At 34.3% G+C, this 27,142-nt stretch overlaps 1 protein-coding gene and 1 long non-coding RNA gene across 11 annotated transcripts in view; one reads left to right on the top strand and one right to left on the bottom strand.

The window, feature by feature from the left end:
• Window positions 1-27,142, bottom strand: part of Col24a1 (collagen type XXIV alpha 1 chain) — a 353,893-nt gene that overhangs the window by 114,392 nt on the left and 212,359 nt on the right. For 9 of the 10 annotated variants that reach the window (XR_012449831.1, XM_074079547.1, XM_074079548.1 and 6 more), the window contains 7 exons: window positions 25,909-25,962; window positions 24,562-24,615; window positions 17,375-17,428; window positions 17,061-17,105; window positions 16,897-16,941; window positions 10,473-10,526; window positions 1,875-1,928 (listed from right to left, as the gene is read on the bottom strand). Coding sequence is in view for 9 of the 10 variants with exons in the window: in XM_074079547.1 (XP_073935648.1) it covers window positions 1,875-1,928; window positions 10,473-10,526; window positions 16,897-16,941; window positions 17,061-17,105; window positions 17,375-17,428; window positions 24,562-24,615; window positions 25,909-25,962 (360 nt within the window). In the remaining variant the exon portion in view is untranslated. The remainder of the gene's footprint in view (window positions 1-1,874; window positions 1,929-10,472; window positions 10,527-16,896; window positions 16,942-17,060; window positions 17,106-17,374; window positions 17,429-24,561; window positions 24,616-25,908; window positions 25,963-27,142) is intronic. The other variant, XM_074079546.1, reaches the window with a different exon arrangement.
• Window positions 1-27,142, top strand: part of LOC141424872 (uncharacterized) — a 196,170-nt gene that overhangs the window by 112,425 nt on the left and 56,603 nt on the right. The window contains exon 2 of the long non-coding RNA XR_012449833.1: window positions 4,912-5,097. This is a non-coding gene — a long non-coding RNA (uncharacterized lncRNA). The remainder of the gene's footprint in view (window positions 1-4,911; window positions 5,098-27,142) is intronic.

The raw sequence follows: 27,142 nt of genomic DNA, 5'->3' as shown, positions 1-27,142 counted from the left end.
TCAAAATAATAGATACATATGCAATAGAAGAGCTCCTTGGAGGCAAAGTTTGATATAATTTGTGGTTTTAGTTTTCTTACTGGTTACTTCTGTAGACTAGTACTTCTCAATGGGTCACCTTGCTAAAAGTTTAGTTCCCTATACTACCTCTCTTTTACCACCATTTCCCTAATTTTTAAATAGTTGTTATTTAGTTCTCCTGTTGGTTAACTTTGTAACTTCTTCATTGTTATGAAAGACAGTAGAGTAAGAACTTAGAGAAAGGAGTGGGAAGCCAGACTGCTTGTGTTTTGCTGTGCCTCAGAAATGACAGAATTAGTATCTCACTCTAAGATTAAAACTCTCTTGAGAGAGAATGTTAATTCTCTTTTCCATATCAAAACTGCTTTTAATCTCTTAGGCTTCCCCAGTCCCTATGTTCTTCCCATCTGTCAGTCTCTCCTGACCTCTTTTATTTCTGCTTAGGCTACATCAAAAGCTGATCTTTTTATTCTGTGACATCTCTTTTGTTGTATCAATTCCAGACCACCACTTTACAGCACTTTTTGCCGTTTCTATTCCCAGATGAATATGCTGGGAAAAATACACCTTTGTGCAAAGTGGCATCATAACTGTTGAGAGGCACAGGGGCTAAAAGCATGGGCTTTGGAAGCAGACTGCCTATCTTTAAATCTGGAATCTACATTATTGCTAGCTATTGCTCTTGAATAATTTCATACCTTAGTTGCTTTGTCTTAAAATACAGATGATAACTACATTTATCTCATGAAGTTGTGAGAATCCATAAATTCAGTAAAACATGTACATACTACTAGCCACATAGAAAGTGCTCCCTAATTGTTAAGTATTATCATCATTATTAATATAATGCAAATTCTGTCTCCTCCCTCAGTTTGACTGTTAATGAGCTATATCTCCTCTTTTATTTGTCCTTGGGCATTTCCCTCTTCCATTATCCTCAAGCAGCATTCTAAACCATCTTGTGTTCCTCACATCACCTGCTGGACCTTTAATCCTTATCACAACAGGATTATTACCTATTCTCTTAAAAATTTCAAGCTGTGAGCTTTGGTTTTTCCCAGCTTTCTTTAGGTTCAGAGGATGTAGCATTACCTTGGAGTCAGATCAAAGTCAGGCTCTGCTACTTGTTTGCCATTTTCCTTGGGCAATTAACAGATTATGAATTGAACCCCACAACAGTCTTCCTTTCAGGACTCAGGAAAAGGCACTGCCACATTCTGTTACCTTGAGATCTGGGAATAATTTTTAACTCGTCTTTCTGCTTTACTTTCCAAATTCCACAAATGTGAGGGCCAGCAGAATTCATACAACAAATATTTCTATGAGCGCTGCCCTCCATCATCACTTGCCTGGTTCAGTGCAACAGCCTTGAAATAGGCATACCTGCTTTACTCTTATCTTACCAACTACACCTGTCACAAAAATACACGAACCTGAATGTACAAGGTGACTATTCGGGAGGGGAACCAGCAGAAGTGCTCAGAAGGGGGACTAAAGGGGAGTAAATGTGACTGAAGTACATTGTATACATGTTTGAAAATGTCATAATGAGACCTATTAGTTTGTAAAACAAAACGTTATTTTCCAAAGCAACAACAACAACAAAACAGGGCTGGGGATGTAGTTTGGTGGTAGATTGTATGCCTACTGTGCACAAAGCCCTGGGTTTGCTCCCCAGTACTAATATATACAATAATCATTTCTACTTTTAATGGAATTTCAGGTTTATTTTCTGAGTAGGAAAGAAAATTTTACAGAATTACTCTTCATAATAAATACTTAATATTAACCTTACCTTACAGTCTTTAAAAAAGGATTGAGTATCAAGAACATGAAAACGTCACAAAAATTACCTCAACACCCATTTCTCCAGGAGGTCCAGCATCACCTTGCAGACCTCGTGGCCCCTATATTCAAACAAAATTTAAAGTATAAGAATAAAAATTTACTCTAGTTCAATAAACGTATTCATCTAACATGGAATTCACAAAATGACAAATATGTAATAAATTGTCAATGTATTTCTTTACTTTGTGTATAAATAAAATTATATCTCTAGTTGATTCGTTTGTATTCTTTTATGAATGATGTTAAGCTATGCTTGGATTCAAAATAAGAGGAAAAGAGTAACATCCATTGCTTTTTTCCTAATTTACTTATTCATTCAACAAACATTTAAGACATACCTAATAAGTATCAAGTACTGTGCAGGAGGCTTTACAACTTATATTAAATATACTCATCAAGAGTATGAAAATAATATGTCTACTTAGTATTTCTGGCAAATATTTGACAAGTAAAAGAAACATGGTAAAGTAAAAAACTACATGATTTTTTTCTGTGTCTATGGTTTTGCCTTTCTCACAGTGTTGTATAATTTGAGTCATAGAGCATGCCTTTCAAATTGGCTTCTTTCATGCAGCAATATGCACTTAATGCCCTATGATTTTTTTTACTTGATAGTTCATTTATTTTTCATGTGTGCATCACAGTTTATTTACTTATTGAAGGAGACTGCCTCAGTCGTTTCAAGTTGCTATAACAAAGTTCTATAAACTGACAGTTTATAAACAACAGAAATTTATTTCTCACAGTTTTGAAGGCTGGAAAGTCCAAAATTTAGGCATTAAAATATTCAATGTTTGATGAGATTACACTTTCTGGTTCAAAGATGGCACCTTCCAGCAGTGGCCTCACATGGTAGAAGAGGTGAACTCGCTCTCTGGTGTTTTTTTAAGAGCAATATTCTGGGGCTGGGCTAAGTGTAATTCCAGCTACTCAGGAGGTGGAGATTAAGAAGGTTGCCATTCAAGGCTAGCCCAAGCAAAAAGTTAGCAAGACCCTATCTCAATAAATATGCCAGGTATGGTGGTTCACAACTGTAATTACAGCTATGCAGAAGGCAGAGGTAGGAGGATTACTGTCTGAGGCCAGACCCTGGCAAAAAGCTCAAGACCCTATCTGAAAAAATAACTAAAGCAAAAAATAGGTCTGAAGGTGTGATTTAAGCAGTAGACTGCCTGACTAGCAAGCATGAGGCCCTGTGTTCAAGCCTACTACCACCAAAAATAAAAAAGAACACTATTTCCAGTCTTGAAGGACCTAATTCTCTCTTGACCTAATCACTGTCCAAAGGCTCCACTTCATCACATTAAGTGTTAGAATTTCAACATCTAAACTTTGGAGGGACACAGATAGACCACAGCAGACATACAGATTGCTTCCAATTTTTGCTAGCTATGAATGAAGTTACTATAAGCATTCGTGTGAAGGTTTTTGTGTGGACAAAGGTTTCTACTCATTTGAGTAACAAGCACTATACAGTATGACTGCTGAATCATATGGAGAGTATGTTTTACTTTGTAAGAACGTGCCAAATTGTCCTGCAAAGTGACTCACCATTTCGTATTCCTGCAGCAGTCTTTGAGAGCCCCTGTTGCTCCTCATGCTTGTAGCATTTAGTATAGTCAGGGTTTTGAATTTTAACAACAGGTGTGCAGTGGTATGCCATTTAGAAAAATTGCAAATACCCAACTGCATATGACTTTGAGCGTATTTTTATATGCTTCTATGTTATGTCTATATTTTTGGTGTGGTATCTGTTCAGATCTTTTGCCCACTTTTTAATTGGCTTATTTCTTAACTGTTGAATTTTAAGAGATTTCTATATTTTGGACACAAGTCTCGAATCAGGTATGTGTCTTGCAAATATTGTAAAGTAACAATATTTGTCTTTGCATTCTGCTAATAGTGTCTTTTTCAGGGAACGAGTTTTTAATGTTAGTGAAGCCCAACATATCCATCTTTTCTTCATGGATCGTGTTTTTGGTGATGTATCTAAAAATTTATAACCAAACCTAGGGTCACAGATTTTTTCCTATGTTTATCTTCTAGGAGTTTTGTAGTTTTACATTTTGTAGTTGTCTATGATCCATCCTGAGGTTTCTCTCTCTCTCTCTCTCTCTCTCTCTCTCTCTCTCTCTCTCTCTCTCTCTCTTTCCCTCACTCTGAGGGTGTTTATATGTAAGGAATAAGATCTGCATCTAGATTCATTTTTAGCAAGGGGATATTCACTCATTCCAGCATCATTTATTGAAAAGACTATCCACTGAATTGCCTTTGCTGCTTGACTACATATAATACAAATTGTGTGGTGTGTGATTATATATTGTACATATTGTATAGAGCAAAGACTTTATCTATGTTCTATTCTGGGGTACACCATTCTGTTCCAATGACCTATTTACTTCTGTCAGTATCACTCTGTCTTAATTACTGTAGGTTTACAGTAAATCCTGAAGTTGGGTATTATCAGTCCCCAACACTGTTCTTCAATACTGTATTGGCTGATTCTGGATCTTTTACCTTTTAAAATCTATAAGGTACCTTACTTAGAATTTTGATTGAAATTACATTGAACTGCTAGATGAAAATATTGATTTTTCCTATCCATGAACATGGACTATCTTACTTTTTTACAGATTTCTTTGATCAGAGTTTTATAGTTTTCCTCATAGAGATCTTGCATATATCTTTTTAGATTTATACATATTTCTTTCTTTCCTTTTTGGTGCTAATATAAATAGCAGTTTGCTTTTTATTTTAAATTCCACTTACAGTAGTCCCCCTAATCACAAGAGATGTGTTCCAAGACCCCAGTGGATGCCTGAAATCATAATAGTACTGAACCCTATATATATATTATGTTTTTTCATCTACATACATTGCTGCAAAACTTAATTTAGAAATTAGGCACAGTAAGATAACAAACTAACAAAACACACCAATTATAACAACAAAGTATAAACAAAGTTATGTAAATGTTATCTATCTATCTATCTATCTATCTATCTATCTATCTATTTATCTCTATATTTCTCCCTCTCTCAGTTGTCATAGGGCAGCTGGTATATGCTCCATGGACGTGGTGGACCAAAAGGATGATTCACATTCTGGACAGAATGGAGTGGGATGGTGCAAGAGTTCATCACGGTACTCAAAATGACAACTTAAAATGTACGGGCTGCAAATTCCTGGAATCTTCCATTAATATTTTCACATCACCATTGGCCACAGGTAAATAAAACTACTGTAAGTAAACTGAGTGTAATGGGAACTGTGGCACTCATAGATGGGGTATAATACAGCAATAGAGTTTTAGATATTAACTTGTATCCTGGTATGCTGCAACCTTGTTATCATCACTTATTAATTACAGGAGTTAAAAAAATCAATTCCTTAGAAATTTTTATATAGGAAAACTTATTATCTATAAACAAAAACAGTTTTATTTCTTCCTTCCCAATTTGTATATGCTTTCTTTCTTTTTATCACCTATTGCACTAGCTAGAATTTTCAATATAACAATGCTGAAAGGGCACTAAAAAAAGTGGGACATCATTTTCTTGTCCCCTTGTTCTTGGGAGAAAGCATCTAGCTTCTTACCACAAAGTATGATGCTGGTTATAAGGTTGGGGTCCCCCAATATATGTTCTTTATATAGGAATTTGCACTCTATTTCATGTTTGCAGAGAGGATTTTTTTTTAAATCAGGAATGGGTTTTGGATTTTTATCAAATGACTTTTCTGGATCTTTTAATGACATCCTGTTTTTTCTTCAGTCTGTTGAGGTGATGGATTGCATTAACTTTCTAATGTTAAACCAGACTTTGTATTTGGAATAAATCCCACCTAGTCATGCTGTGTAATCTATGATGCTGGATTTGATTTGTGAATATTCTGGTGAGGATATTTACATTTATGTTCATGAATGATATTAGTCTATAGTTTTCTTTAAAATATTTATCTGGTTTTGGTATGGGATAATTTTGGCCTCACAGAATGAGTTAGAAAGTATTCTGCTATTTCTATTTTTGGAACAGATTATAGAGAATTGGTATAATTTGTTTACTAAATGTTTGGTAGAATTCATCAGTGAGATCATCTAGGTTCAGTGCTTTCTGTTTTGTAAAGGTATCAATTAATTATTAATTGATGAAATTTTCTGTTTCAGGAGGTTATTCATTAATTTTTAAAATTTTTTTCATTTATTCACATGTGCATACATTGTTTGGGTCATTTCTCTACTCTGCCCCTCTACCCCACCCTTCCCCCCCTCCCCGCCTCAGTTCCAGGCAGGTCCTGTTCTGCCCTTATCACTAATTTTGTTGAAGAAATGACATAAGCATAATATGGAAGACAAAGCATTTTTGCTTCTTGAGTTAAGAATAGCTATACAGAGAGATTCCTACTCTTGCTTTCACATACCCATGTGTTACGACCCACGTGATTCAACTCTAACTGATCTTTACATTGGTTCCTGATCCCCTGCTCAGGATAACCTCTGTAGTTTTAAGGTTTCTGTATTAGTTCCTCTGGAGTGGGGATATCAAATACTTTCATGTTTTGGGTTTTCTTTTTATTTATTTAATCAATATAGGCATATTCAGATGATCAATCAATTTCTCTTATGGAAATTTTGGTAAAACAAGTCTTTCAAGGAATTGGTCCATTTCATCTAAGTTGTCAAGTTTATAGACAAAAAAGTTTTCATAATATCCATTTATTATCCTTTTAGTTTACACAGAATCAGCATTGATGGCCTCTCTTTCATTTCTAATTAGCTATTAGTAATTTGTGTTCTCTCAAATGTTTTATTCTTTCCAGGGCTTGATTGATTTTATTGACTTATTCAAAAGAACCAGTCTTGGTTTCATTGATTTTACCTTATCATTTTATTATTTATTTTCTTCTGCTTACTCTATATTTAATTTGCTCTTTTTTTCTAGTCTCCTAACACAGAAGCTTGTATCAATAAAATCTTTCTTCTTTCCTAACATTTGCACTAAATGCCATAAATTTCCTCCCTAAGCACTGTTTCTGTTACATCCCACAAATTTGATAAGCTGTAATCTCATTTTCATTTAGTTTTAAATATTTTAAAACCTCTCCTGAGACGTTTCCTTGACCAATATGCTATTTAGAAGTGTGCTGTTTAATTTCCTGAAATTTTGGGACTTTCCAGCCATATTTCTGTGACTGATTTAATTCCGTTGTGGTATGAGAGCAGATACTGTGTTATGTTTGTCCTCATAAATTTGTGTTTTTTGGCCCAGAATGTGGCCTATCATGGTGAATGTTTCATGTGATCTTGAAAAGAATGAGTATTCTGGTGTTGTTGGATGAAGTACTTTTTTTGGTTTTGATTTTCATTATCCATAGAAATTTACGTCATTAATACTCAAAATATGGTTCCAATTCCTGGACATTTTCATTACATTTACGATAGACCTTGTCCCACACTTACTGGCTGGTATGGAAATAAACAAGGGCCAAAGGGAACTGTGAATGACCTACAGGATGTGAAAAAGGCCAGAAGGTGAACAAGCATTACGTAGGTCCCCCAGGTGACACTGCATGGCTCAACTTTCCTTTGTCTCCCAAGTGTCTTAGGTAGGCTAGATTGCAAGGGAACTCTTGAGGCTACTCACTGAAAGATGCTCTTATCTGCTCTTCACTGCAGCAAAACAATATAGAAATGTTTAGGTGAATGAGAAAACAAAAATAGCAAATTTGAATTCATGAAGATCAGACTGACTCGTATTCATTCAGTGAGACAGACCAAATGTCACACTGCTGAATTAGTTTGTATTAGATTTTGGAAATTCTTTCCCCACATGTAGCATCCAATGTCTTCCCTCAGCAGCACTTATTTTTCTTCACTAATCAAATAAGTTCCAGTATCTCTTATCTGGATTACTAGCTCCTCTATCTTGTAGTTTGAATAATATTGACAAAAGAATAATCTGATAATTGCTTCACTCCTCCTCCATTTTTTCTTAAGAGAAAAAAAATACACTCTGTGGGAACAGGATTGTGTGTTTTGTCACCTGTGTCCCTTTCCATCCTCACCTTACACTTACTTTCCACCTGACTCTGTGCCATTGCTATCCTGGCCAACGTTCAGTTCTTTGAATACACAGTGCTTTCTCCTAGCTCATCATTTGCCTCTGGGATGACCTTTCCCATCTTGGCCCAAGTAACTGCTATTCATCTTTCAGATCAAATCTAAAATGCTTTTTTTCTGCTCCTGGAGGCTTTCCCTAGTCCCTGTGTTATGACCGTTTACTTGTCAGAGAGCCTCTTAGATTTGAATCCAACATTGTCGGCCCTCCATATTTGTTCTACACCCATGGATTCAAACAACTGCAGATAGAAAATATATTTTTAAAATATGTCTATACTAAACATATGAGACTTGTTTTCTTGACGTTATTCCCTAAACAATATTCTCTAACAACTACTTACATAGAATTTACATTTTATTAGGCATTACAAGTAATCCAGAGGTGATTCAAGGTACAGAAGAGGGTGTGGGTAGATTATCTGAAGATACTATGCCGTTTTGTATATGGAACTTGAGAACCCACACACTTTAGTATCTGAGGGGGATTCTGGGACCAAGGCCCCACAAATATTGAGTGATGACTGTTTATAATGTTTTTCTCAGTTTTTAATTACTCATTTATGTTTGTGATTATATAAATAATGTCTTTTTCTATCACCAGATGAAAATTCCATGCTTATCACTACATAACAAGTACAGGTACTTTTTTTTTTGTTTTTCAGTATTGGAGTTTGAACTCAGGGCTTCACACTTGCTAGGCAGGCACTCTACCACTTGAGCAATACTTTCAGCCCCTTTTTTGCTCTGGTTATTTTTGAGATAGGGTCTTGTATTTTGCTTGGGCTGGTGTGGACAGCAGTCCTCCTATTTTATACTTCCTGCCTTAGCTGGGATGAAAGACATGCACCTCCATGCCTAGCTATTGGTGGGGTCTCATGAACTTTCTTTTGCCCCAGTTGGATGGAAATATGATCCTCTTGATCTTGGACTCCCAAGTAGCTAGGATTATAGGCTTGAGGCACTGTGCCTGGCTCCCAGTGCAGATTCTTAATAAAAAATTGTTGATGGACTGAATGAATGGTCCTTATTAAATAGAAATGCTTGCATTGTAATGAGGAAATCACTTTTGATTCTCAGCTATACAAAGGTGTATTATTGTCAAAATATAAATATTTCTCAACATTTGTTAAACAACACAACTCAACTATCTGACACAAAGCCTATGATATCCATTATAACTTGATTTATATTTTATTTACCAGTCTCATGACCCTGTGACCTGCATGTTAATTTTTAGGTGCTGTTAAGTCATTTAATGGAAAAGTCTTTTGTATAAATCCTAAGTAACATTTCTTTTCTTATATAAATCCTAAAATATTGTCTCTACTATTGTCATCACTCTACTGACACATTTATCTCTACTTTCATGTCTTCTTTGTGAAGACTCATCAGTTTTCATTACATTCTACATATGTAATGCTACCTACTGGCTGAATGATTGTACCTTTGGGTACATGACCTTTTGTCAATTTAAGTTAACAAACACACATTGAATGAATTTCGTATACCAGACACTACACCGGGAAATGAGATTGTAAAGGAATGATCTACAGCTCCAAAGAGTTTACACACTTTTCAGGGGAAAAAGGTATTTCATTAAATGATGCTAAAGAGAGTTATTTTAGGTGAAATAAAGAAGGACTTAGTTGTGTAACCATGTCTTAGATTTTCTATTTGGAAAGAATTACATGTATAGTGTCAACTCTTTATTGTTTGGAGATTTTATAAGTCACACATAAAAGGAGGAAATGAACAGAGTTTGGTAAGAATACTCTTTGTTTAAAATTTTCCACTTACTACTCTCTAAATGAATTATGCAAAGGCCACCTGTAAACCTTTGTGTCAACTTACGATAAAATCAAACCAGTGATATGAAAGACTGTATTGTATTATAAATCTGAGAAGTGCAATTAAGCATCTTACATCCTACATGATTAACCAGAAGAATGACCTCACTGACAATAAAGAATAAATTGTAGGAAAGTGGGTGTGACTAGGTCTTTCCTTTTCATAATTCATTTTCCATGGAAACTTCATAAATCAAACATAATTATGGAATTGTGATGTAAAGTTTTTGTATTGTTGATATAACAGCATTTCTGTCATGATTGCATATTTTGGTTTCTCTATGTTCTCTTTTATAGAGTTGGCCTCACAAATGTGATTTTGTGTGTGTGGCAATATAATAAGTACAGGAAAGCTATTTAGAAAGAATTTTTGAGTTTAATAAATGGAGTTTTCCTTGTTGAAAATAGAAATGTGCTATGTTTTAACAGAAACAGAACAAAATTATATTACATGAAATCAGAAAGGCACTGACAGCTATATGACAACAACATATTCATCCTATATAATTAGTACATGCTGTCTATGATAAATGCTGCTTTCTAAAATATACTAGTCATGCACAATAGGGAAATAATAATAGGAAAGTAAGTTTTCATTATGAGAAAACACAATTAGGAAAGTATAAAGATAAACTTACTGGCTCTCCTGCAACTCCCCTGTCTCCTGCACTGCCAGGGGGTCCCTGTAAACCCTGGACAAATAAATGTGAAACTTGTATAAAAAGCTGTGTTGAAAATGTTTTTGTTCACTTCCTTGCATTAGCTTTCCTTACAGATCCTTTCTATGTCTTCTTTATTCTTTTTTCTCTTGTCATACAATACACATCACAGAAAACTTACATTTTAACAATTTTGAAGTATACAGCTCTGCAGCATGACACATCTTCACACTGTTGAGTAACCACCACTGACATTCATCTCCAGAACGTTTTCATTTTCCCCAAAAGAAACTCTGTATTGGTTAGATGTTACTCTTCATCTCTGCTCCCTCTGCCTCCTGGTAGCCACCATTTTGTTTTTTGCCTCTGTGAAGTTGATCACTCTAGGTATCTTACATAAATAAGATCATGTATCTGCCCTTCTGTGTCAAGATTATTTCACTTAGTAGAATGTCTTCAAGGTTCATCCTTGTTGTAACATGTGTCAAAACTTCCCTCCTTTTTAAGATTAAATAATATTCCACTGTGTCTGTCAATAGACACTTAGGTTTCTTCTATTTTTGGCTATTGTGAATGTGCTCTGTGAACATGAGTGTATAAGTTTCTCTTTGAGTCTCTCCATATACACTAGAAGTGGAATCCGTGTGTCATATGGTAATTCTGTGGAAAAACGAAACTTTTTTGCAGTGGCCCTACCATTTCATGCTCTTACTAGCCACACAGAGGATTCTAATTTCCCCATGTTCTTGCTAACACATATTTTCTGAGTGTTTTTGCAATGGCATTCTAATTTGTGTGAAATAGCAGATCACTGTAGTTTTGACTTATATTTACCTAATGACTGGTGATACTGACCATCTTTTTATATGCTTACTGATCATTTGTATGTCTTCTTTGATGAGATGTCTATTCAAGTCCTTTGCTCATTTTTTCATTGGGTTGAAGTTTTACTTTTTATTTATTGAATTTTAGGAATTATTTATATATCTACATCAGTCTTGTAATTAATCCTCACTCTAAACTGTGACAAATAATTATTCAGAATTACTTCAAGTTCTGTACTTCTTTATCCTCTTATTATTGATATAAAATGTCATTTTCTAAAAAATAATATTTTTGTGATGTGTTAATAAGTATGACTTATTCCATTAAAATTTGGCAAGACAGATTTTAACCTATCTTTAGCTAGCTAGAGACAACCACATTGAACTTATAAATCACAATTTTTCCTTTATTTTTGCATCATATTACCTGTAGTACCTTAAAAGTGAATTCAGGTTTGAAGTGAATTATGTAGTGGTAAATAGAACTCTAAACCAATCTCAGGTCCTCCCTGGCCCTTCCATTCAAATATTTACTCAGCACGTACTGTGTGCCAGATGCTGATAATTAATGATGACATAAAATTCTGTCCCTTTGAATCTTCTACATTATTAACCTTGGAAAAGCTGATAACTATACAGTTAATCGCAATTACTATTTTATCTTAAAAACTAAGAAAAATGTAACATTAAACTAGAAGATATTAATTCCAAATTCTAAAGATATTATTCCCAGTGCTGACAAAGATATGGAGAAAGGGGAACTCTCATACACTGTTGGTGGGAATGTAAATTAACAGTAATTATGGGAGACAGTATGGTGGTTTCTCAAGAAAAAACAGAAACAGAATTGCTGAAAAAGATTTACTGATTCCACTACTGTGTATATATATATATCCAAAGGAAAGAAAATCACTGTATAAAAGAGGCTGCTGCAGTTCCATGTTTATTGTAACCACAATAACCATGACATGGATTCAACCTGTATGGAAAATTGTTCAACCATAAAACGAACAAAATTCTGTTATTTGTGGCAACATGTATGGAATGGAGGACAGTGTGTTAAGTGAAAATAAGAGGCACTGCAAGACAAATATTGCATGTGTTAGCTTATATGTGGAAGCTAAAAATTTGATCTCATAGAAGCACAGAGTGGAACCAAAGGCCGAGAAGTGTTAGGAGAGGAAGGGAATGGAGACAGGATGTTTAATGGGTATCAAATCAGGATGCACTGCAGAGAAGGCATAATAGCTAATGTTCTGTAGCATAGTAGAGCCACTATAGTTAACCATATTAAAGTTTATATTTCAAAATAACCAGTAGAGAATATTATGATTATTCCCTACACAAAGAAACAATAAATATTTGAGGTTAGGGATATAGAGATTATCCTGATCTGATTACCACATACTGTATACATGTATTGGAAAATTATACTGTATCCCATAAGTATGTGTCAACTAAAATTTTAAAAATATCTTAAAAGGTATTCAAAATTCTTATCAAAAACAAATCATACAAGTTACTATCATCAATGCTCTGTTCAGTTTCTATGGCTAGAGATAGGGAAATACGTAAAGATCTGGAGACCCCTCTGGCTGAAGCCCCGTTTTGGTTATAGAAATCATATGCTGTCCATTCACCCAGGCTCCTGGATTAAGGGACAGAATTCATGTGAAGAATCTGACTGCATCTGATACGCTAACCGAAACAGACCACAGAAGATCAGAACCTTAATAATGTCTGCCCAATTTTCTTTGTTGTAATTTAGACAGAATATTAAGCTTAATACATACACCTTTAATGCTGTTGATGATACCTAAAGTTGTTTCAACTTTTCAAATTATTTTTATTGAGAAGGAAAAGCAAAAGCTGACACTATAGATATAAAAGTTCTTTTTAAAGGTTTTTCAGATGCTGCTACTAATGTTATTCTGTAGAACTCCAAGACTTGAACTCAATAGTTACGAGAATGATAACCATCAAATAATAATGATGATAGTGATATTTAAGAGACCTGTGCTAATAAGCACATTATAGTACTCGTTTCTAAAGCTATGAAAGATATACATTTTACGGATATGGAAACTGCGGCTCAGAGAGTCTCTAAAGCCATGAAAGATATACATTGTAAAGACAGGGAAACTGAGGCTCAGAGAGGTGAAGTAATTTATACAAAGTCAAACAGCTAGTTAACTAGGAGAACCAGTATTTGACCTATAACATCTGACTCCAATACAATACAATAATACATTATATACAAGGGAATAATGATAGGAATATGGGGACTTCGCATCAGAAAAAATGGGGCCAAAAGAAAATAGCCTCTTTATATTGTTGAATGAAAACAAAACAAAAATGAAAACTAGAATACTACATCCAGTGAAAATATCCTTCAAAGTAAATGTGAAATAAACACATTTCATAAATAAAAACTAGGAAATTTCAGTTAGCAGATGCCACTGAAAGAAATCTAAAGAAAGATCCATAGGCCATGAGAAAATAACGCCATTTAGAAATGCAACCCTTCAGAAAGAAATGAGGAGCACCAGAAATGGAAATAGGTAGGGAAAAACAGAAATACCATGTATCCCTCATAGGTATCTCAAAAATGCAGATTTCATTTACATTGAAGTGGATAACATTTTATTTATATTATGTTAAAGCAAAAAGTTTATAATAAGGCATTTATAATATATGTAGTTGTATTACATAAAACAATTATAGCATGAAAGGCGAAGTGTATGTATTTATAAGCTTCTTACACATTTGTTAAATATGTAACATAAATGTTTATTTTGTGGCACTGAACTGACAAGGAATATCTACATAAAGTAACAATGAGAACTATAGCTAAAATGCCAATAGATAAATTAAAATAGAGTTCTCAAAAATTACTCAATGCTAACAGAAGGCACTGAACAATAGCAAAAAGGACACAAAGAAAAATCACAATGTGGTAGACCTAAATCCCACCATATCAATAAATGGAAATGGACCAAATGCTGCCATTAAAAGGTAGAGATTATTAGAATAAAAAGCTAGATCCAACTATAATATATGCAATTTAAATATCAAGACAAATATAAATTGAAAGTAAATTCATAGGAAAAGTATGTCATGTAAACAGCAAGCACAGGAAAAGTGAAGAAAGTATGTTAATCCCAGGTAAAGTAGGTTTCAAAACAAACAGTATTACCTGGAGGAAAAAGTATGACCAGGTGAAATAGAAATATTTTTAAATGCTAAAAGAGGTGATCTTATCAAGAAGATGTAATACTCATAAATGTGAATAAAGTTATAATATAATTTCAAAATACCTAAAGCAAAAGTTGATAGAATTAAAGAGGGAAATAGAGAAATACCAATCAGAATTTTTCTATTCCTATTTCATCAACTGAGAGCATCAACAGCTATAGAATCATTAATATATGATATATGAATTATTAATATATGATATATTAATATATGATATATGAAAACTATAGTTTTCATATGATATGGAAGACCAAAATCAGTGAGCCAGGCTTTACCACCTTAACAAACCGTTGGCTCATGTTCTTTTTTTCTGATTTTTACCATCGATTAAATCTACGTGAGTATGGAAGGTAAATATAAGGAAAAGTGTTAGACCACAGAAAAGCATATTTTGACTGATTACCTGGACTACTAAGAGTATTATTTACTACTGGTTTTTATTTACTATGAGGCTTTGGAAATATGACAATTAAGGGTTCAGTGGTAATGCCCGTGTGTAGTATACACGAGACCCTAGGTTCAAACTCTAGCACCCCCTCAAAAATTACAACAACTTAAAAATAGAGGAGGTTTAAGAAATCTTATCAGTCTCTTTATTTTATAGGTGAGGAAAATACGAGCCAGACAGGTAACCAGTTTAACCAAGGTTACATCATTTTTAGAAGCATACTCCACCAGGTCTCTGACAGTTACCTATTGTTGAGAGTGCATAAAGGATTGGAGATGCTAAAATTACTCTGAAGATATTAATGGGACTTGTCTGGCTGATTTCATTTGGTTATTTCTTGCTTCCCTGAGATCGCTGTTCAGTTGAGGAGGAGACAATGTAGGCACAGCACTAAGAAACAACTATAATAAATTCAAGATTAATGTCCTAACTATGTCATTTTTTAAGGTAACATTATTCTCCCCGTAGTCTATGAGATTTGGTGTAAGGTAAGGTTACAAAATGATTTAGTACCTTTTATCTGGTTAAGCAAGTCAAACATTGAATATCACATTTATCTAAGCTGAAAATTGAGATAAAAATCTAAGGATGTTCAACTACAAAATAGGTAAATAATTTTATTTCTGTGGGCCTCACTTTTTTAAAATGGAAGTGAACTTGAGCTTCAAATTTCTTTGTAACATACTAGCCTTGCATAAAATACAGCAAAGTGCCCAGAATCTACCAAAATATCATTGACATTGATATAATAAGAAAAACCCAGATAGTGAATAGTAAGACTCAAGGATGTTCTCTGGAAGGACTTACTAACACAATACCAAACACAAGTTCTTTTCCCGCCCAATCGGTTTTTCAGTTGTAAGTCTGTGATATTTTAGGTTTGACCACTGTCAAGTAGAATGCTATTGTGGGAAACAACAGGCAGAGGGCAGCAGATTTCAAATAGGAACAAGCAAATGCCATGACATTAGTGACAACTACTACAGCAGCTAAAATAGTTTTATCCTATCCTCTTCTGAGTCCTCAGCTGCAATTGATTTATATTATCTAATTTTATAACTTTAAACTGTACTATCCATGTATATGACAAATCAAAGTGCCATTAAGATGATTCTGAATGAAAGTAGTTAAAATACACATTTAAGCTTATATACTCGTTTATATATATATGTATATATCTTATGTGCCTATGTTTACATATGCCTGTACATATCCTTTTCTTGACATTTTCCCTTCACCTAGTGATTATAATCACAGAACTTGTTGCCTCTCAGGGAAATTATATATAATTTTGATAAGATTATTTCAAAGTAAGAAAATATCTAGCATTATAAAATATTAAAAACTTTTAGGGTAGTGTGATAAGAAAACATGGTACGCATATTCTATACTACATATGTCTAAAAACATTCATGTTGAGTTAAAAAGAAACTAGGCAGGAGGCCTCAAATAAGAGTCTTGTATTAGCTTTACTATGTCCCATTATATTTATATATCATGCTATTTTCTTTTGAAATGAGGTTTACAGAAAAACTAATTTATCATAACCAGAGTGGAGTAAAAGTAAAAGCTTATAAAAAGGTACAACCAAGGCCCAGATAGGTAAGCAACTTGTTCAAAAAAAGCAATGACATAATGATTAAAGGAAAAATGAATTTGTACTCTCCTAGCCTAACATATGGAATACCAAACAATATTTGCATCAGGAGTTAAATCATATAATCATTTCATAAGTATGCATTTATCAAAATATCACATTGTATACTATAAATTTATGTAATTTTTATTTGTCAAAAAATCCCAAAGTATTGGTTAAGCATTCCTCAACTCCAAAGCAGATAAAAATTCTTCATAACTTGATTATTTTATTACTTACTGGCTTCCCTTGTACTCCTCTCTCTCCAGGGTTTCCAGTCTTACCCTACACAAAAAGAAAATGCTCAGGTCAAATTGCCCCCTCCTAAATAACAAGGGGGAAAGCCAAGAAAACAGGAAAGAGTTAAAATGTTCATACTTAATGTAAAATGTTTTATTACTTACAATAAGACCATGAGGCCCTCTTTTTCCTTGATTTCCTTTTTCACCCTAACAAAATATCAATACCAGATGAATTAGTAAGAATTTGAATTATCGTCTTATACATGCTAGCATACAGAAAATACCACATCAAATATATATCTCAGCGTTTAAAAATTTGCCTGTGCAGAGTCAAAGATTTATGTATGTTTCATACTTAAAGTAAGAGAAAATTTAGAACTATATTTTTATAAGGAAATATATCACTTTTTAGACAGGTAGGACATATGGGCTCAATAAAATTTAACTGCATATGAAATGAGGAAATCAGTGATTACCTTGGCACCTTGTATACCTTGTTCCCCTTGGAGACCATCTGGTCCTCTTGGGCCCTAAAGGTGGAAAAAAAAATATTCTGTTGTGAATCTAAAATGTATCTTTTCTTTTCTTTCCTTTCCTTTTTCTCATCTTTTCCTCTCTCTCTCTCTCTCTCTCTCTTTATTGTTATGTAAAAAACATAGACAAAGACACAGTGCTTTTCTTTAGTTGTCAAACTCCTGCTTAGTTTTATGCTCTGCCCACAGAATTCAGCTGGAAATATGGAGGGACCTTTTTGCATGGGGAAATCAAGACCATATTTTTGAGATTTTATGCCAAAATGGCGTATCAGACAACTACAAACAACTATTACAGTTGTTGAGGTTCCTATAAAATAAGTTCATTGTTTGGGTACTTTTTTCACTTCATCATTTAGCAGTAGTCAGCCTAGATTTATTCTTTAAGTGACTCTAAATTAACTTTAAAGTGGCTGGTTTGTTTGCCTAAAAAGTCTTCTTATGTTTTATAAGTTTGGAATGGCGCTCTTCTCTTCCCATTATTAGAAAATGAGTACCGATGACATTGTACCTGCTATGTACTTGCTGGACAATTGCTCCTGAAAGATGGCAGGAGCCCAAAAGGGGACAGACAGTGCTATTGGAAATACTCACCTAAATCGAAAACATCTCAATATTCATTTGATAATTAGTTGTGGAGAGGCACTAGTTGCAGAAGTCATTCTCTAATAAAATGATAAAATAATCTTCCTGTCTAAATTATAACTTTCCTTAGAAACTCTTAGAGTCCTTTTTAGTAGGACTTACCCCCTCCAACTGAACCTCTACTGTAGAAAAAAATTAGTATTAAATGTTATAAAGACAGATAATTGTGAAAAAGTTTCTGCATTATGAAATTAATGGAATGAAAGGAAAATTGTATAAGTGGCTATAACATAAGGAGAGATAAAGCAGGTCAAGGAGCAAAAGGAGGTCTGAGAGAGGAAGATGGCCTTTGTGTGTTTGTAAAGGAAATGCACTTTCCGGCAGTTAGAGATGGGAGTCAGCAATGGGAAACCATGGAGTTCTAGACAAAACAATAATACAGATCTCCTGGTACTGCAAGCTGATTTGCAGGTGCCCCCAGGCTTTCACACCTTCTTTCATATCCCATCTGAGATAAACTTTGTACATTATTAAGAACTGCTTACTATAATAGGACTCTTGCTATGTACTCTCAAGGTAGCTGCCTTTCTTGGGCACCTTCATGGATTTGGAGAGAACACTGACACCTCATGAGGCTGTTGAGCTACAGTAGTCCTGTTAAGGTGACAGCCATACCTTTAGCTTACAATCTCTGTGTAAAAGGTACTCCATATCTGTCTCCTACTTTATTTTCCAGTAAAAGGCTGGAAAACTAAATTAGTCTCATTGTGCAACACTATGGAGGTCAATTTGAGGAATACAGATTTAATTTAATAGGTCAGTAATTTCCAAAAATGTGCTGTCTGTTCAACAAATATTTACTAAATGCCTACTGCAAGCCAGGATTTGTTTTAGGCCTAGAGAACAAGGAAGTGAGAAGGAAAAACAGCCCCTGAATTCATAAGTAAGCAAATAAATATATTAATTTAAAATACAAAAGGAAAATACCTATGTAAGAATAATAAAGAAAAATCAAGAAGATTATTATAGTAGTAGAGAGTATCCAAGGTGAGAAACACTAATTTAGGTAGGATGGGCCATGTAGGTGGATATCTGAAGGATGTAAATAACTTGGGGAAGGTCCCTGAGTTAGAAGAAATGGCAGTGCAAAAGACCCTAAGGCTGAGGCATACTGGAGCTGTTCAACAGCTGAGGACCTGAAGATCAGGTCCTCATTAAAGGATCACAATCATTAAAGGATGACTGAAGTTTTAAGTGTGAAGCTTCCCAGGACTTTGCACTAGTAATTCCCCTCATCTTAAAATTTCAACAGCTTTTACTGATTCTTTTTCTCTGGCACTTTTGATGTCTTATTTTGTTCCTTCTGTCCTATAAGAATCATCGCAGATGGCTGAGAGCTTGAAAAGGAATAAGGAACCAAATTCTAAAATACCGCAGAAAATAACATCTAAATGGGAAACACGTTCACTGATAATGAAGCACTTAAAAAAAAAAAACCCTTTGCAACCTCAAATTTCTATGTCTTCCTTAGATATTTTTAATGATGATGGCACTGATGGAAAAACAAATTAGAAATGTGTGTTTGGAGTAGAGAGGGAGGAGTGGTGGAAGACAGCAAGTTTGTCTCTAGGGCACAGTGAAGCAGGTATATCCAAGGCTAGTGACAGAGTTAGAAGTCCTTTTTGTTTAAATGGTAGCAGCAGTTACAAGGATAAAGGTTGAAATGTGCCCCCAGACACGGAGCTGTGAGTTTAGAATGAAAAAAATATTGTTTAGTTCTAAGATGGCGATTAAGTTTCACATTTTGGATGCAATCAGATTTAGTGGCTACTTAGATATATAAGTAGAAAAGGCTGCATTTAGCGGAATGAAAGCTTCATAATTAAATGCCAAACTCCAATTTTTAAAATGAAGAAATTAAAGTCTGCAGATGTTAAGTGAGTTTCCTGACTCAAAATGTCCAAAGACTTTGAATAATAAATGTTTTACCGTTTGTAGCATATTTTCAATGTTAAAAAGAAGTAAGGGTTAATTTTGTTAGCAAGAAAATTCAGGTTGGAATAGGGGCTGGAACTTCAGCAGAAGCTTATAAATTGAATATTAAATGTTCACAAGTAAACTGATGATAGTTTTTAGAATCAAAAGGCACTCTACAAAATTAACCATTTTTGTAATGTTTTACATTACATTGAGCTCCATCTCCAGCCCTACTTTTACATTTCTTATTTTGTTTACTAAGGTAGGACTACACAGAGTACAAAGAAAAAGGAGTTTCTGTGCTTACAGTGACGATAGTCACATTTAGTTTTTTAAACGAAAAGGTGTAAGTAATGCAATTACATTAATTAAAGACCATAACATTGCTGGATAAGGGTTAAGGCTGGCAGAGCTCTGGGAAAGCCTGGTACTGTCTACGGTTCAGGCAAGAGTAAGCAATTAACTACAGGCTTAGTTATATCAGCATCCATGTTTCCCTCTGATTTTGGTTACAGAAGTTATCCCACTGGTTAGTGCATATGCTTGCTTTGACTCCTATGACAAAATGAGCTTTAGGGCAAGGTTTAAAGAGCTGGAAAACAGCAGTGTAACAGGCATGTAATTTGCATGGCATTATTTTTTAAATAACTTCTTTAAAAAAGTCTCAGGGACACCTCATGGGTATTGTTTTGGAGAAAGTATGCTGTCCGAATATAAAATCTGTTAGGGAAGTTGAAGCTGGCCACACTGAGTGGGTTCTCAAGGCTGGAGGCAAAGTGAGATAAATCACCTGTATCAACTAAGCATGTTTTTGTAAGTAACAACTACTAGACACATAGGTGATAACCTTAAAGAGTTATTCAGACTTATGAATAATCAACTTAACTGCAAATGCATTAGGGGATAGGAGACAGGACTGTACTACTTCATATAAATGCTAAAATTAAAAGACAAAAACCAGGATTAACTAAAACATTGACATACACTACACATTTATTTGGGAAGACTTTCATGAGAACACTGAGTCCATCTCTGTGACCCCTACAATAAATTATAATAGGCTAAGTGTCTATGAATGAAGGAAACAGAACAAATGTCTTTGTAACTTGGACTGAGTATATTTATATTTCTTTTAAACCATATCTGTATATCTTTGCATGACCTCTGTATTAATTTTGAATCACTCACATGCTTAACTAGTGATGCCTAGCAGTCTTATCTGGCTCTTGATTTACACAGCTGGAACCAAATGTTCTATTAAACAAAACTAACATTTTCAGTGATTTTGAGGAAACTATTTCCAGAGAAGCCACAGAGGAAACTTTGCCCTATCACTTGAAGTACTCCAGATATTACCTAGCACTGACTCTAAATGTAAATGCTACTTACGGCAGCTTTACCTTAAATTCCCTTAAGGGGGCCAAAATTCAGAATATTTATAGTCATATCTATTTCGCGTCTTTCATAGAAAACGTTAAAACATTACAAATTTATAACGTAGCTATTTTAATCTTCCCTGCCCCATTTAAATCTTAAGTGGTGTAGGTCAGCTACTTAGCTGTATGCCCCTACACCACCCTGCTAGAGAAAGAATACTGAATTTAAAGATTTCATGATCAAAAGCCCCATTCATGGATGAGCAAGATGAGGTTAACTTTTCCCTGTTTGGGCAGCTTGACACAGAATTGTGTACTGGCTAGATCACTTGTTCAGCCCAGAGTAAAATGTGTATGAGGAGCAACAGTGGATGTTATGCTGATTCCTAGGGATTCAAGAGATCAAGCCACTATCTTTCTAGTACTAGAGTAGAAAATCCATTAGCTTATATTGTCTACATAAAAGAAATGACTATGTATTATGCTAATTAGTTTTGGGATATTAAATTAATTTATTTCACTTAATTGTTCTTAAGCTAAACATAGAAGGTGGAAACAAAGCTTAGAGTATGTAAGATAAATAATACTTTGATTTTTGCATGCCTTCCATTCTTGTTATCTTTCTCAAGTATATAAGAAGTGGAGTTCACAAAACAGAAAAATTCATGATACTAATTTAGGTTGTTTCTTGAAATGGAAGGACATTGTTACTTGCTTTGATTTTTCCTATCTTCTGAAAAAATGTTAATAAAAGCTGCAAGACTGCAATTAGACTGCAAGCCAGGCAACTGTAAAATCCAATGGGGTGTAGCTCTAAGGGCTATTAACATTGAGTGCTCCTTGGTACTAGCAGAGTGTTTGACAGATTGTAGGAAATCAGTAAATGTTAGACAGATGTACGGTGGGTTGATGGGCAAGAGAGAAGCAGTAGGGCAGGCAGAATCCTCAAGGAGTTGTTCTACCACTCATATTCACAGGCCATTGGGTAACAGTATAAATTACAACAGGAAGAGCATATAAGTATATTGATAGTTCTCCATGTCATTTCAATTCATATGTGCCTAAGGGTAGAGAGTTTCCCTCCAGTGTATTGTGATGTGTGCCACAAAGAGGTTACAGATACACTGAAAAAAACTGACTCCCTCAGCTTTTAGGGTGTCAGGGAAAGGGTGAGTACATGATCTTCAGCCTGATACCTTTTCTGTTTAACTCAGTGGGCTGGATAAGTATTTTTGTTTTTTGCGAGTAAAAAAATATTAGGAAGGATAGGTTTAGATTTCGAGATCACAGTCATAATGGAAGATTTGATTGAAAACAGAAGAGATTCCAAACAGGAAGATACCAGATGTGATGCCCATCTGGTATCTTCCTAATACTATATTTTTCTCAAATATTATCATCTTCAGTTCTTTTTTGTACTCACAATCTCTATTGATTACCTGAAATATTCTCCAAGTAATGAAAGCCTCCCCCCACCAAAAGCATTTATTTCTAAACAAACCTTCCTTGTTTAGAAACTATGAGGTGAACATGTCAAAAATTCTGAGGGTTCACTGGCAGAAAATCAGTAAAATGGATTTAGAAGTTAAGTGAAAATAGTCCCTAGGCGATGGAGGAGATGAGCACAAAGTGACGGATTAAGAAAGTAATAATCTACACAGGGATCATTGTGAGGTTATAAAACTGGAGAACAAATGAACTTTCCATGTCTTAAGACAGTTTAAGTGTGTACCATGATTTAGTACACTCTGCCCAGACAGGCAATAATTCCTAAATTACTTAAAGCAAAAGGTGTTTCTTTTTTCTGCCTGTTACAAAACTGGTTGAATTTTCCCTGTATGACTCATACAAAATTCAATACATACATTTGACCTGACCAAGTACTAAATACGGGCAGGTTATAGACCATTAAATAATAGTTGGGTACAAATCCCTTTTTTATCTTATTTTGAAATTGATTGAGGCTGAAAGATGTAGCCATCAGACATATTTGTAAACTATAGATCTGGAAGCCAGGAAGCTAAATAGTTTTTCAGAAAAGAATTAATAATAAAGACAAATTTAGACTTTTTTCAATCTTCACTTAAAACACAGGCCATGAGATAAAAGTTGTTATTTTAAACTGGGAATTCATAACCCTCCCCTTCCATTTGCCAACTGGTGAACATCAGGTTTTTGTTTCTGTTTTGGGTGGTGGTGTTATTTGTTTTTTAAATTCTTGCTATTTGGAAGACATATTTTTAGAATTTTTAAATATCCCTCACTGATTCTGAAATTTAAAGCAAGTTAAAACAAAGCACAAAAGGCAGTTCTTAAAACCCACATGTTCAGACTAATTAAGGAAAAACATTCCCTAATGTTCCATGTGGAACATAGCACAGGCTATGGTGTTAAGACATACTAAGATTTGAATATTGGTGTGCCGTTCTTCTGTGTGACTACCGGCCCTGTACCTTCAACTCCTTGAGGCCTGGTTTCCTTAGATATAACACCCGATACCTAGTACCTTACTACCTTAGGGTGCTTTTGAGTATTGAGATAATGTATGCTGAAGTACCTGGCATGGTGACAGGCGTACAGTAAATGTTGGTTCTTACTTCCTTAAGTAAAAAGGATTTAATGTTTAAGAACAACTTAAAGAGAGGAAGAGTTTTTCATTTAATTCTGTATGTACAATTATTAGACAATGAGTACAATACTTCTGATTTACAATTAACTCATTCATCTCATGCATATCCATTCTATTTCTTACTGTTCTTATTTTATCATGTTTCTTTTCCTTGCTATATATAAATCACTGTAAGTACAAATTAATTTATTTAAGATCTTTCCATTTATAATTCCCGCAAATGATAGAAGTAGAGGCTGGGAATAAGAAAGGAATACTATATAAGATAGTGATATAGGTAAAACTAAAATGGAAAAGTATTATTTTGTAAGTACAAATGATTATGAGTCATATTTCAATTAATGTAATTCATCTAATATAATGAAAACAAAGGAAAATCCTGATAAGCATAATTTTAGGAGGTATGGAATGATTTTTGGCTTTTTTTTCTGGTGCTGGGACCAAACCTAGGGCCTACCACTGACCTAAATTCCTATCCCCAGTGGAGTTATTTTTGTTGAACACTTATCATCATGAAGTGATTTTATTTTTAGGTTAATGTACTACATCATTATGTTACTTACTCTTTGTCCTTTAGCACCTTGACTCCCAGGTGGTCCTCTTGCTCCCACATGACCCTACATGAGGCAATTTTAAAAATCAGTTACAGCATCCACAGGAATGTTATCAGAATAAAAATCATAGTCTTTCCTATGACATGATGCTATTTGCCTTAGGAATTCTTAAAATGAAATTGGTTAATTAAAAATATGCTTTAATTATCAAATCCCACACCTCCCTCCCCAGTATTTTACTTTTAAAATATTATGTTTGGGACAGTGTCACTTCTGGGTGTTGATAACCTGAACAAAGGATGAGAAGCTTTAATATTCATTGACAAGGTAGTTTCCGGAGGAACACACTTGAGTCATGTGGGGAGGGGATACCACTTAGTCCGTCAGACCAGTTTAATCTGGCAGGACCATCTGCAATGGCCATCACTGTAAGATGTCTTGACAATTATTCTCCTATCACATGAAAATAGATTTTTTTTCTCAAACCAGAACTGTTCCAAATTAGTATGTCACAAAAATGGCTTGCAATGGAAATTAAGTTGCTGTTTATTAAGTCAAGTATGATACTCTACAGTCTCCAATAAAAATTTAATTAGAAAATAAAATTTGTTTACTTATGAACATTAGGTAGATAAAAATGCAGTGAACTTCAGATATCAAGTTTATTCTTTCATATGAATAAAGAGATTGGCAGTTGTTCTCTAGACCAGTCTTCCTAATTTTAGAAACCAACAACATGTCGAGGAAAATTAGGCTTATTCTTAAAGCAGAAGCACCATAAAACAGTATAAAGTATTTCTGCTAAATAAAGTTCTCCTCAGGGGACCCTAAAGGCTGCTTTCTTCATATTCATGTTCGGATTAACTATCAAATTTTGATGAGCAAAAACTACATACTTTAGGGACAAGATTTCATTATTTTTCTATAAACAACAGATCTTTAAAACTAAAGTTTTCCTTAACAGAGGTGTATTTCCTATGAATTTTAACTGGGTGTTTAAGAATATTTGTGAAATTTTAGGAAAAAATGTTGAAGCTTATGAGTTGTTTATTCATTTGGTCTCAATTATAGTTTTTATAACCGGTCCTATATTTTCATATGTGGTTTTTCAAAAGAAGTTCTGTGGTTTTAGTTTAAGTTAAAGAATCAAAATTGTCTAATATACTAAGTAGGGGTGAAGATTTAAGATACCATGAAATATTCCAGAGTATTTATATGGTTGGGAGACAAGTCAATATCAATACTCTACACATGTCATATTTTACATTAAACTAAAGAAGATAGCATAGCAAAAGGGATGGATTTAAATTAAAAAAGACATTCTAGAAGAGATCACAAAGTGTACTGTGTACTTACAGGTAATCCTAATGGACCCATGGGCCCTGGAACTCCAGGAGGACCTGGATATCCCTATAATGTATGAAAATATGAAAGATATAAAATCAATTATTTTCATTTAGGATATATCAGTTAATTATAAATAACAACAAAAGGCTTAATTTGATAAGATCTTCCTTTCTTATCCAAGATGTAAGAGGCTATAAAGAAATACTCTACCTAGGAATCAAAAACATGTTTACATAGAAACTATGCATCCCTTTCTGTCTAGAAAAGAGAATTGCTAGGTAAAGTCACATATTACAGTCTATTGAGAAGAAAACATTCATTTAATCTTTCTGTATGTTATGTTACCTTAAATCTTCACCCCTACTTAGTATATTAGCCAATTTTGATTCTTTAACTTAAACTAAACCCACAAAACTTCTATGCTATGTCTTGTTCGGAGAGTTCAGGGAAGTCTATAATCAAGGAAAGTGAATATATACAAATACTTCAGCCTGTCAAACTTTAGGAAGACCACACACTTTATGGTATTAACATTGATTCTGACAACGCTTTAGGAAGTAACAGTTCTTGAAACTGATTGGTCTTGTGGGTATGTAAAGTTTCCTGGCTGTCAGCAACTGGAGATTGTGTAAACGATCTCCTAGAGGCTTTCTGATAACACAGAAGTTAGAAGCAGAGAATCACAGCATTATGTGCTACAAGATCCCTGATAGTATATTTTCTGAAAGTAAGGGTTTTGTTTTGTTTTTTGGCAGAACTGGGGTTTGAACACTGGGCCTTATGCTTGCTAAGCAGGCACTCTATCACTTGAGCCACTCTGCCTGACCTTTTTTGTGTCGGGTATTTTTGAGATAGGGTCTCACAGACTATTTTGCCCCAGCTGGCCTTGAACTGTGATCCTCCTAATCTCTACATCCTGAGTAGGATTACAAACATGAGCAGCCTAATCATTCATTCTAGTTCTTCCCACACTTAGAAACTATTTAATAAACTAAAAAAATGAAGCTCAGATAGAAAATCTATCAGCTGTTGCAATCATTAAGATACAAAGAGAGTAAGATAAATTTTGAGGTCTGAGCTCTTATGTGCCAAGAAATTACCTCATGGCTACAAACTCATTGGGAGAGTGGCAATAATGATATGTGCCATACGAACTGTATGTTGTGCAAGAATAACTGAATTTCTTTTTAATCCATTGTGGTTCAATTCTCCTAAAACTAGAGAATCATTTGACTAAGGCATT

The sequence above is a fragment of the Castor canadensis genome, chromosome 7, assembly GCF_047511655.1.
Source record: "Castor canadensis chromosome 7, mCasCan1.hap1v2, whole genome shotgun sequence".
NCBI lineage: Eukaryota > Metazoa > Chordata > Mammalia > Rodentia > Castoridae > Castor > Castor canadensis.
This window is presented reverse-complemented; position numbering and strand designations above follow the sequence as displayed.